This window comes from Stegostoma tigrinum, chromosome 25 (assembly GCF_030684315.1).
Source record: "Stegostoma tigrinum isolate sSteTig4 chromosome 25, sSteTig4.hap1, whole genome shotgun sequence".
Taxonomy (NCBI): Eukaryota; Metazoa; Chordata; class Chondrichthyes; order Orectolobiformes; family Stegostomatidae; genus Stegostoma; species Stegostoma tigrinum.
The window spans coordinates 30,370,052-30,382,586 of NC_081378.1; the positions used below are offsets into that span (position 1 = coordinate 30,370,052).

At 40.4% G+C, this 12,535-nt stretch overlaps 2 protein-coding genes across 5 annotated transcripts in view; one reads left to right on the forward strand and one right to left on the reverse strand.

Moving 5' to 3' along the window:
• The window catches only part of creld2 (cysteine-rich with EGF-like domains 2), a 62,388-nt gene extending 60,166 nt beyond the window's left edge, over nucleotides 1–2,222 (reverse strand). The window contains exons 1-2 of one of the 3 annotated variants that reach the window (XM_059654622.1): nucleotides 2,015–2,222; nucleotides 851–1,006 (exon numbers count right to left, since the gene is read on the reverse strand). The gene's annotated coding sequence lies outside the window, so the exon portion shown is untranslated. Of the gene's footprint in view, nucleotides 1–850; nucleotides 1,316–2,014 lie in introns of those variants that run through there. The other 2 variants (XM_059654623.1, XM_048554414.2) reach the window with 2 other exon arrangements.
• The window catches only part of brd1a (bromodomain containing 1a), a 32,549-nt gene continuing 21,526 nt past the window's right edge, over nucleotides 1,513–12,535 (forward strand). The window contains exons 1-2 of one of the 2 annotated variants that reach the window (XM_059654620.1): nucleotides 1,513–1,919; nucleotides 7,752–9,136. In XM_059654620.1, the coding sequence (XP_059510603.1) occupies nucleotides 7,770–9,136 (1,367 nt within the window). In that variant the 5' untranslated portion in view covers nucleotides 1,513–1,919; nucleotides 7,752–7,769. The remainder of the gene's footprint in view (nucleotides 1,920–7,751; nucleotides 9,137–12,535) is intronic. The other variant, XM_048554412.2, reaches the window with a different exon arrangement.

Genomic DNA, 12,535 nt, shown 5'->3' on the forward strand with positions numbered 1-12,535 from the left:
CCTCCATGAGAGGGATGCTGCTTGGCCTGCTCTGTTCATCCAGCTCTACACCTTGTTATCTCAGATTCTGCAGCATCTGCAGTTCCTACTATCTCTGGGACTATAACTTGGTATTATGTGACTTCTGACTTTGCCTACCCAGTCCAAGAGCACCTCCACATCATGTTATAGATTTGTAAAAGCTTTTACAACATGCTTTATATTTCTAGCTAGTTTACTCTATTTTTCCACAAACCAGCTCATTTCCAAAACACCCCTAATTATCATATTTGCTCTCCACACAAAACAAAAAGACATACATTACTGAAATAATTGTTGTTCTTTACATTAGAAATCTCTGCTTTATCCAATAATTTCCTGTTGAAGGCACAGATGGGTCTTGCTTGTTGAGTTCTTGTTTTCAATAGAATGTAGTTGCAAGATATTTTTGCACTGTCAGTTTACCTTCAGACCTCTTTACCCAATTGACAGCTATCCCAAATCAAATAAACTCTTTTGAAGATTCATACTAGACTCCAACATTAGCTGCTTCTTTCTCCACAGATGCTGCCAGACCTGATGCGTTTCTCCAGAACTATGTTTCTTAAGGTGGGAACGATAAAGATGGGAAGGATTTTGCTGATCATGATTTTCTTTCCCTCAACTCAGCATTAATTTCACCCCCCCCCCCCCCCCCGACTCTTGATTCACATACTGAGCCATGCTCCCAAAAGCTTCAACCTGATAGTGCTGTTGGTGGGTGCAGCGTCCCCTCCCTTGGAATCTAAAGTCAGTGGGTTATAAAGGCTACAATTTAACATAAAAATACAGATCTATTTCATAAAAGGGAGTAACCTCGCCGTAGTCCTACCAGACCCGTAGTGCGGCTCTTTCATTAGAGAGGGACGAGTGCAGTCACCCACACATCAGGCGAGGGGGAAGAGGTTGAGAAGGAGAATCCTTCCAGGCGGGCTGGTGTGCTGTATTGGTGTTACAAGTCAGGAGACCCAGATTCAAATTCCACCTGCTGCAGAGATATGTCAATAACATCTCTGAACAGGTTGACGAGAAAAACTATCCAGGGAACTGAACTCACACTGTTGTCATCAGTCTGCATCACAAAACAGAGCTGACCGACCCGCTGAATTTTAACAAAACCTGTGTTTCAAGTTCACAGAGGCCCGCACATTACACTGCTACCGGGCCTCATCCTCCCAAGAGGATGGCCACTTTCAGAAAGCGGAGATTCTCTGTCTTTGACCCATCCTCCCCCCTCCTCGGACTCCACCAAGCCACGGGGTTTCCCCCCTGAAACACAAGGTTAACCGTGCGGACCACTCGCGGAGGGGGGTGGGGCGGCAAGACGCTAGTCCCGTCCGCTCCGCACGCTGATTGGCAGAGACGCCGGTGAAGCGTTTTGACAAGCAGCACGGCAGCCGGCCGGCGAGAACAGTTCAGCCCCGCCCCCAAGCTGTGACGTTGTGCATCAGCGAAACGGTGCATTGTTGTTGCAGAAGCGGAAAGAGCTGAGAAGCGAGGGCGACAAGAGTGGGGGAAGGGAGGAGGAAGAGAGAGAGAAAAAAAACCATCGTTGGGGTTGGTGGGGGGAGGGGACGGGACCTGTCGAATGTTCGCACGTTCGGTGACAGTTGGCGGTGGAACGCGAGCAGGAGGAGGCGGCTGCGCGCGGGCCTCGAGGGCACCGTGTTTTCATTCGCCCAGGAGCAGCGACTGGAGAGCGTGGACGGTCCGTCCGTTTGATGAACGGCCTCGAGGAAAGCGGAGCCGGGGCCTGCACGGAGAGGGCGCGTCAGTCCAGTCCGCTGACAAACACGGCCGTACACATACGCACAACACAACCCCAAACGGGAGAGAAGCGGAGTAGCGGTGGGGGGTGGGCGAAATAATAATTCTTTTTCAAAAAAAAGAGGCAATAGGCGGTAAGTTTTGCCCTTTAAACGCCGGCGGATAGTGAGTTGTTAACATGAGTGGGATTAGGGGGGAGGTGGACGAGGGGCGGGGAAGCCGCCAGTACCTTTCTTGCTCCTTGTTTTGTCGGACGCCATTTTATTTTTTCTCTCTCTCTGACTGTGTATGGGATTTGAGTTTGTTGGAGCTCTCCTCCCTCCTCCGCCCTTCGGTTCCGTGAATTTAAAGTCGGTGCCGCAGAAGGCGGGCGGGATAGATGAATGATGGCGCGTAGTTGTAAGTGGGAGGAGCTGAGATATGTTGGTATATCTAGGGTCCGGGGGCTAGTTATTTGTGTGTTGTGGAGGAGGGGTGTTGGCGGTGGCAATTGCCTCCCACCGGCGCCGGGCGCTGCCGCCGCTCCATTCAAATGGCCCGGGGGCCGACGCGCTGACGTCACCCCCGTCCGGACCGGAGCGACTTCCGGGTTTGTGCACAAGGAGAGAGCCCCGAAATGCCCCAGTGAGTGACAGTCTTCAGGCCTTCTTTCTTTCACTTTTCTCTCCCTCAACTTTAAAGTTCTGTCTGTACACAACCTATGTCGCATCTCGCGTTCGTCCACCAAAACTTCGGTCGACCCCAAATGTTCGTTGACCCCTCCCATTATTGTTTAGCGGCCTTTTGCACTGTTCTTGTTAGATACGCTCATTTCTTTCCCATCTTCGCGCTTACGCGTCCATTCTCTTTCCCTCCTCCCCCAACCTATTTGCATTCCTGTGCTGGGAACATTCCGCCCTTTCCAAGAATCTCCCCAAGTTAACTGCCACCTTGAACTTTTTAAAAAAGAATAAATCGTTCTCCGATTGTGGAGAATAACAGTTTCACTGTTGTGGATGATCTTTCGTGAAATCTTTCACGATGTTGGCAATTCTATGATAGTTTCTCTTGAAAGCTGCTCAAGCGAAGTTTTAATTTGCAACACAGCAGTCTCATTAACTGCAGATTTTGCAACAATCATGTCGACTGTTAGTGCGACGTTTTGGAAGGCAAGCTTACATAATCGGTATTTGGTGTAGAAAAGGGCATGGCATTTTAGAGATTTATTTTGAGTCTAATTTTGTTGGATGAACGCTAGTTTTATTCCTTATACTGATGCATAGATGTTCTTTGCTGATTTCTGAAAGTTTAATGAAATGTTGTTATGTTCCTTCGTTTGGCTCCATTGTTTTAGATTTTAAGGTTCACATTTTAGTGATTACTCAGCATTCATAAAATCCCTACAGTGTGGAAATTGGCCCTAAGTCTCAAGTCCACACCGACACTCAGAGCATCCCACCTAGACCTATCCCCCTACCCTTTCCCTGTAAAACCACCTAATTTACACATCCCTGAACACTGGGCATTTAGCATGGCCAGTCCACCTAGACTGCATACCTTTGGAGTTATAGCTTGAGCTACACATGTCCTTGGCACTAACCCTTTGTGTTAGGTAATAGCATGAACATAAACTCAATTCAGTGTTGTGATGTCATTATAAATTTTCTTTGTAGCATTTTAATGGTTTTATTCAGAGTTCCATTGCTACCAAAGAAGCTTATTCCATGTGTTTCATTTGTTTTTCCAAGTCAGTTTAGAAAATCTTTTGTGGTAAGAGAAGATATCTGCAAAGGAAATCTTCAAAGTTAGATCATTCCAACAAATGTATTTAAAAGAAGTTGCAGTCAACTGTGAAAGAATTCTTGCCTAATATATCAGATGGATTGTATTCACCCTAATAGAAGTACTTGCATACATAGCTTCAATGCAGTAGAACAGTGCTAAACTAAAGGCAATATACTGTAGCAGTCACTCTTATATCTTTCATTGCTGGTCAGTTTTCTGACACAAAATCCAAATTTCATGCAGTTTCTAACGTTAGATGTTCGAAATCCTCTTCAAGGGTAGGTCATCAGTGCCATCCAATTGTAACCCAAACATGAACGTTAAAAATGTCTCCCCAGTCTCTGCCAGTTGATTGAATGCATGCAACAATAAATAATTCAAAATAAATCAATGTTAAAAAACAGTGAAATGTGTGCACCTTCACTGTACTTGCATGGCACCATTCACATTAACTTAGAATAAGACAAAAAAAATTTGAGTCTGACTTTCCTTTCTACTGTTGCAGTCCCACTCAGGGCTTCCCAGCCATGCCGTTGCTGCTGCCAGTGTCCCGTTTCGGGCTGTCTCACTGGTCCATGAGTTGTGAATTGAACAATGGTGGACTTTGTCTTAATTTTTTAATGTATTATTTCTGTTATTAATATAGGTGCCAGACAATGGCAACTTAACCACTTTTCACTATACTTTTTTTAAAAATGTGTGACAATTAATTACTATTCCGTTTTGTTCAAAGGCTAAACATTCAATCTGCTGCTTTATTTTCGTAAGTATGTATCTTGTGTGGCTGTGAGATTTTGCTTTTTAATGAGGCCAAATGAAACAACCAGGTTGTGTCTAGTAATATTTATTTTCAAGTATTTTATGTCCAATTAGTTGCTTGACTGAATATGTTCTTCAGAGCTTTTTTTTCAGACGCAATAATATTGTAGACTCCTTCAAAAAAAAACCTGTGAAGTTTCAGTATTAGTTTGAATCATCAGTGCATTTTTTTTTGCTCTCTGTAGCCCTGAATGTTCCAGTGTTCTACTGGTTGACTCCCTCGCCACAACATCAGCCAATCTAAAGTTCCAGTATTCGCAATCAGTTTCATTTGCACTTTGCTTATGTGATTAGCATAAAGAGGGTTTCATGCTGCAGTACGTTTTTTAAAAAAAGATGAATATAATGCGAGAGGTAGAAACAAGCAGTTGTTTTGGACTGGAATGAAATTGGAATATTTACCAGGATGTTGAAGTTGGAAGCGGCTTGAATTCCGACTGAGACAGGTCGATGTTTGAATTGGTGACAAGGATGCAAAGATGATAGTGGGCGAAACATTGATGTTAGTTTCGGTTTTCTCATTTGTGAAGTTGAGATTAATGTCTGGAAAGCATTCATGAGTTTTGCAACACACTTATGGAAGCACAGAGAGAGGTGGTGGAGAGGATAAACTGGATGCTGCGGGAACAGTTGTGAAGTGTACTCTGTCTTGGTGTTGCTAAATGCATTATAGATCTGGTTGCTTACAGCTTGTGTTTTCTAGTAATGTTCAATTACAATAGAAATGGGCAGTAAAACTGCTGTGAGATAATGGGAACTGCAGATGCTGGAGAATCCAAGATAACAAAGTATGAAGCTGGATGAACATAGCAGGCCAAGGAGCATCTCGGGAGCACAAAAGCTGCTCTCATTATTTCAGTCGAGAAAAATCTGAGTGGAGTCAGCAGCTTCTATCTCAGCCTGAAAAAGTTGGTCTGTCATCACCTTCCTAGATCCAATTTTAGCTCCAAACTAAAGATATTTTAAAGTAATCAAAAATTAGCTTACTGAACATGTGACCTTCCCAAATTGTCTTAAACTATTTGATTCCCATGCACAAAAATCTCTTGATTGCAAAGTTACAGTATACTTTGCTTTGAATTGATTTGGGCCATCTTTATTAATTAGTGTGAACTTTCTGTTTCCTCGAAATAGGCAGTTCACCATGGATCTTAGCTGATGTATAGAAAAGCACTTGGTGAACATGTTAAGTAGGTGGTTTGCTTATCCTCTTGAGTTATAAGTATATTTGTGTATTTTTTTGGAGCTTGGTTATTGAATGGGGGATGTCACATGATCATAAAATGGTGTATTCCGTCATGCAAAGTGACCTTTCACTGAAAGACAAGGAGGCAATCCCTCCAGTTTGGTTTTAACAATAAATGTTTATTACACAATAGAAAAGATAAGATATATTAAGCTAGTTACATATGGTGCAATTTGAATGATTTTGAAACTTGTAAATATGCAATCCCATCTATTTAGTACCATCACATTGCGTTATTCAAATACCAGAGGGGGTTCACTTGTCTTTCACATCTGAAAGTTTAACTTAACTGCTCCTTTCAATTTTCAGTCTTGGGAGTTTGGAGGCTTCTTCCTTGACTAGTCTCACAACTGAGCTTAGACCATCTCAGCTTAAAATAATCCTTTCAGAGTTCTAACCAAACACATGATCTGGAACTTTCAAACTTAAATTCATACACTAAGGTAATCTATTTGTTAACAGTTCTAAACTATCTCCTTTCTCCAGGAGAAAGTGTTTCACATATCTGACTTCCTCCAGAACCTTTGCGAACTGAAAAACAAAGGGTTCCACACTGGGTTTTTCCCTTAAACAAATGAAGATGTTCCTGATACTTCTAAACTGAAAGCAAGCTAATGATTCTCAATGTTTAGTCTATTTGCTTGTTAAAGTCGTCACTATAGGAAGTTTCTGTCTTTGATTTTGTTTTAAAAAATCAAGATTTCAAAAATACTGATAAGTTAACGATTAAAGTCTGTCATACACACAGACCAAAACCCACATGCTACTGGTTCAAATTAGAAACACTAAAATATGTATTAAAATGTCTCAATTCTGCTTGTCTAATCTGTTGAGATTACAACTGAACGTCCGTTCTGATACAGTAATTCCCATAAATATATATAGCGTAATGTCATTTAGATAAAAATAGCCAGTGGTTCATCCAAACTATATACTAATCAGAGACTTCCAATTTTAATTCTGGCTCTAAGTCAGTTTGTCTCAGTTTGGACAGTAATTTAGCAAGCTGCAATGCCTATACCTATGCCTAGGAAGGGGGAAATAATGAGGCTTTCTCTCTCGTACACTATCCGGTGATCCTGACTGGGAAATACATGCATATTGGTTGGTAAGACCAGCCAAGTTAGTACAGACTATTGCATGAGTTAACCCTTTCTAGCACGAGTTAACCCTTTCAGAAAAGGTAGTGGTGATCAAAATTGGTAAGGAACTCTCCAATTTAGGAAGTTACACTGTAAATTACCATCTTCCGTTATCAATGTACAGATCATACAATCTTCACTCAAACTCTGCATTTGTTTGGTTGATCAGTTACAAATTTTGAAGAAATACTGAATATCTTTATTACATATTTTTGCCATAGTATAAATTACTACAGGAATTGAATTTTAAAATAAGTATGACACAACTTAAAAAGCAATGTTGTATTATCTGCTTTGAAATTTAAAAAACTTACTGAATATATATGAATTTTTTGAACATCAGAATTTACAGGTAGCTAAATCCATTATTTAGGCATTTAAAAGGTAAAGTCACCACAGCCTTACTGGACCATAAGTCTGCCACCACTTCAAAGGAGAGGTTTAAAGAGGGTCAGTCATGGTAACTTCTGGTGCAGAAATTGAGTCTGCCCTGTTGGCATCCCTGTGCATCACAAACCTATAAACCATTGGTGAGGCGAGATAGAATTGCTGCAAAAGTTTGGGTACCTGTTCATATAGCATTAGAACTGTGTAGCTTTTGTTGCTACAATCCTAATTGAGATTGCAACTATTGTAAGAATAAAATACTGGCATTATATTCATAGGACCAGGAAAGGCTAGATGGAAGCCTATTGGCAATCCAGGTTTTCAAAATCATGAAAAAATTTCGGAAAGAAATTTAGGAATAAAAGGTCTGTCATCAATTTGGAATTGTTAACTATAGAATAGAGAATGGTTGTAAGTAACCTAATCACAGGCTTATTATACCATGAGATTGGGGGTGGGGGGGTGTGGTTGAGAAAAAATATGAAATGAGGGCAGTTATGGAAAGGTGTTCTTAGAATTGATTCATTCTGACTTCTGGTTAACTTTATAATGTTTTGTAATTTTGACCATGGCTATAGTTGTTTGTGACTCTGATTGTTTTTCTTCAGCAGACTTCATTGTTAACTATGAGAAGGAAGGGAAGGTGCCACCGAGGGTCAGCAAGGCGTCCAGCTTCACCTTGCAGTTTGAAACATTCACCTAGTCGTGAAATGCTGACATATGCTCAAGCACAGCGAATGGTTGAAATGGAAATTGATGGTCGGCTGCACAGAATCAGTATTTATGATCCTTTGGAAATAATTTCTGAAGATGACTTAACTGCCCAAGAAATTGTTGAATGTAATAGCAACAAGGAAAATAGTGAACGCCCACCTGTTTTCATAAAAACCAAAAGGTACAAGTCCAATAAAGTGAAAAAGAAGGAAGCCACTATTCAGAGTAAACATGGACCTCCAACACAGGTGAATGCATTGCCGGAACCTAGATTTAGAATAGTAGATTACGAACCACCTTCAGCTCCTCGTCGGCCTTCATCTTATTACAGGCTCATCGAAAAATCCCCAGAGGAGCTCAATAATGAAGTTGAGTATGATATGGATGAGGAAGATTATGCGTGGTTGGAAATGATTAACGAAAGGCGCAAAAGTGATGGCTTGAGTGCAGTTTCACAGAATGTATTTGAGTTCCTAATGGATAAACTGGAGAAGGAATCTTACTTTGAAAATTCTAATCAAGGTGATCCTCAGTCATTAATTGATGAAGATGCTGTTTGCTGTATTTGCATGGATGGAGAATGTCAAAACAGTAATGTAATATTATTTTGTGACATGTGTAACTTAGCAGTGCATCAGGAATGCTATGGGGTTCCTTATATACCTGAAGGACAGTGGTTGTGCCGTCGTTGTTTGCAATCTCCCTCCCGATCTGTTGATTGTATCTTGTGCCCAAATAAGGGGGGTGCTTTCAAGAAGACAGATGATGGTCAGTGGGGACACGTTGTATGTGCACTGTGGGTTCCTGAAGTCGGATTTGCTAACACTGTATTCATAGAGCCTATTGATGGCGTCAAGAACATTCCAGCAGCCAGGTGGAAATTGACATGCTACCTCTGCAAACAGAAAGGGCTGGGTGCTTGCATCCAGTGCCATAAGGCAAATTGCTATACAGCATTCCACGTAACTTGCGCTCAACAAGCAGGTCTATACATGAAAATGGAGCCTGTTAAAGAAACTGCATCCAATGGAACAACAACATTCAATGTGAAAAAGACTGCTTTCTGTGCTGTGCACACTCCTCCTGGGTGTGTGAGAAGGCCATTAAACATTTATGAGCCAGCTGAAGTGAAAAATGGCATATGTAGAAAAAGTTCACCTAACAAGGCAACTAAGGCAAAATGTAAGGCAAGACAGAAGACCAAGAAGGCTAGGAAACTCTTAGTTGAAAAATGTACTGCAGTGCCCATTGTATCTGTCCCATGCATTCAGCCTGATAGGTGAGTGACTTCATAAACCTGTCTGATTTGTTTCTATGTCTTTTATTTTTTTCTGTTATCCACCATCAAGACAAAGTAGTTGGGAACCTGAAATCACATTCAACTCTTGGTCTGCTGATTAACTAATTCTGTAATATTATTTCAAAAGCAATCACCCTCTACCCAATACACTTGGCAATTCACTAATCATTTCTAGAAAAATAATAAAGTTCCTCTGTAGTCTTGCTGTCCTCGACCACAATACCAATAGCCTTGACTTTATATATATTTCACTTGGCAGCTGCAAGTAAACTCCCCTCTGAATGTGTGATTTAAGAATCTAAATTAATGGCAACTTTGCTCTGAAATATTATGTTCTAGCTGACAGTAGTGTATCTGTGCTGTTTGACCTGCGAGAAACATTCTTGAATCAATTTGAAGTTTTACCATCCTTGTTTACACTTTAGAACAATCTGTGATATCTTTACTGAACAAACCCGCTCATGAAACTTTGTGCTGTCAACAAATTGACATTTTTTAAAAATATCCAAGTAAACTTTAGCTAAACTTAACACTTGGTTAAATGACACACTCCTCTAAACTTTCTCCTTTCAGATAAGTTTCCAATTATAATACTTGAACATGTAAGCAATTATATTAAATGTCCCAAGGTGCTTAACAAGAATGTAGTCAGATAAAATTTGATACTAAATTGAGGAAAGACATTAAGACAGGTGACCAAAAGCTTCTTTAAAGATGTGTTCTAAAGATGGATCTACTGGTAGACAGCATCTCAAATTTTGCAGTCACTGTGGTTGATAGCATGTCTGCCAGTATGTGATGTAGTAGTAGAAATGCTGAAGAGGTCGGAGTTGGGAGGAATGCAAAGTGTAAAGAAACTTGCATGATTGGAGGAGTTTACAGATTTGCAGAGGCTGATGCCTTTAAGAGATTGAATTCATTAAGAATTTTAAAACTGAAGCTTTGGTGCAGCAGAAATCCATGCAGATCAGTCAAAATGTGATGATGGATGAAGTTTTGATCAAAATCAAGCTGTATCTGTTATTCCTGCAATGTAACTGAAGCAAGCTCATGTTTTTGCTGTGTAGCACAGTCACTGCTGCAATTTCGTTGGTGAGTGAGAAAAGGAGTTGGCTGGTTTAACAAGGGAAAGAGGGCAATGAAAATAGCAAGCAACTTTTTACTTTTCACTTCTAACATTACAGATTATTCAGAATTGGATGTCATATAAGCATAGCTAAACAACGGTGAGCATGAGATCAAAGAAGATACCTTCAGGACCCCTCTACCCGTTCCCATTTCTGTAGCCATCTCCAGTGCAACATTCTCTCCATGTCTCACCATGTCTTCATCTGCTTAGATCTAACATTTTAGAAGTCCCTCCACTTCTCAATCTTTCAGCTCATTTCATGTTCTGTGTTAATCTTCATCCTTTTTGTTTAGCCTTTGGTCACCTTGTTAATATCTTCTTTGATTTGGTACCTTTTTTAAATTTAACATGCACGTCTGAAGCCTCTTGTTTAAATTTTAAGTATTGTGTAAAATGTAAGTTGCTGTACAATTCTGACAAGTTGTAGCACCTTTTTTTGGAGATACAGAAATCCAGCTGTGCTTTCGTTACTATTTTGTGCTTTGTTTTGCCGTAATAGCCTAAGAATCTCCACCCCAAGGAATTTCTCTCCTCTATTTAGGACAGTTTGAATGTCATAGAATCATAGAGATGTATAGCATGGAAACAGACCCTTCAGTCCAACTCATCCATGCTGATCAGATATCTAGTCCCGTTTGTCAGCATTTGGGACATATCCCTTTTAAGTCCTTTCTATTCATGTACCCGTCCAGATGCCTTTTAAATGTTGTAATTGTACCAGCCTGCACCACACACTCTAGCAGCTCATTCCACATACGCACCACCCTCTGTGTGAAAAGTTGCCCTTTAATTCTTTCCTCTCTCACCTTAAAACTTATGGCCTCTAGTTTTGGTTACCCAACCAGGAAAAGATGCCTATTTATCCTTCCTGTGCCCTTCATGATTTTATAAACCTACTATAAGGTCACCCCTTGGCCTCCAACACTTAGGAACAATAACCCCAGTCTGTTCAGCCTCTTCCCTATAGCTCCAACCCTGGCAGCAGCCTTCAGTCTTTTCTGAACTCTTTCAAGTTTCACAACATTCTTCCAAAACAGGGAGACCAGAATTGCACATGATATTCCAAAAGTGGCCTATAACTAATGTCTTGTACAACCGCAACATGACTTCTCAACTCCTATGCTCCCTCTATGCCTGAGGCATTAAATGTTACTTGGCCCAATAACAAATATCTCCAGTTCCCATCTATTTCTCTTGAAACCCATTTGTAACTTTTGTTTTTGACTGCACCTTTTGACTGCACATTTTAAATATACTTCCGCAGCAGTCTTTCTGTACATATGTTGTGTTTAATGTGTATAAGGTATGGTTCAATGACTTAATTTTCATTCTGTTAATAATATAAAATTGAGCGGGTCAATAAATGTAGGTGCAATGCGCCCCTTCTGACTGACCGTTTATCCTGATTGCTGTCGGTTGTCTCTGCTCCTAAAGGTGAATGTTTGAAACTTTTTTTTTTCTACATTTAGCCTGTTTGCTTCTCAGTAGTAAGTCTCAAAAAGCCAACAGGCCCTGGAATTGTTTAGACAATGTGTTAATGTTGGGAGTTGGGGCAAATTCATTTGAACGTGTAGTATAAAAGCAAAATACTGCAGATGCTGGAAATCTGAAACAAACACACAATGCTAGAGACTTCAGAAAAGCCACACTGGACTCAATGTCAGCTCATATTTCTATCTCCGCACATTCCCTGACTTGCTGAGTTTTAACAGCCTTCCATGTTTGTTTAGCATGTTGTGTTGCTTTATTTCATACTAATTATTTTTTGTAATAGTATGAGTTGATTCAACCACTGTAATACAATTTCTCACTGCTATCAAGGTTGTTGATCAAGATTGGCTTGAAGCTGCCTTGGTGAAATGGAACATGCTTCTAATTTTAAAAAAAAAATCTTTCAGCATTGTAATATTAACCAGGCAAAGAAAAGCCTCGAGGAAGGGTTGTGCATTTATCTAGAATGTTGTGGATTCTATCAGCTACCTATGTGCGATTTTCTTATTCTTCTCAAATTTGGTCAGAAGTTCCTGTAGCTAATACATACATAGAAACAGGGATAAATGTTGTCTTCTACATAAGTGGGGCCCCGGGACATTCCATCCCTCATATCTGCTGATCCTTACTTTTTTTTTCATGCTTCTTCTGCTTTAGTAAGTGACTAACAGGACTTCTCCTTTTCTTTCCCTCCTTTAATTTTTTATATAAAATTGATTTTGTGTTTAAAGCCTGAATCACAATCTGAGAACGTTCCA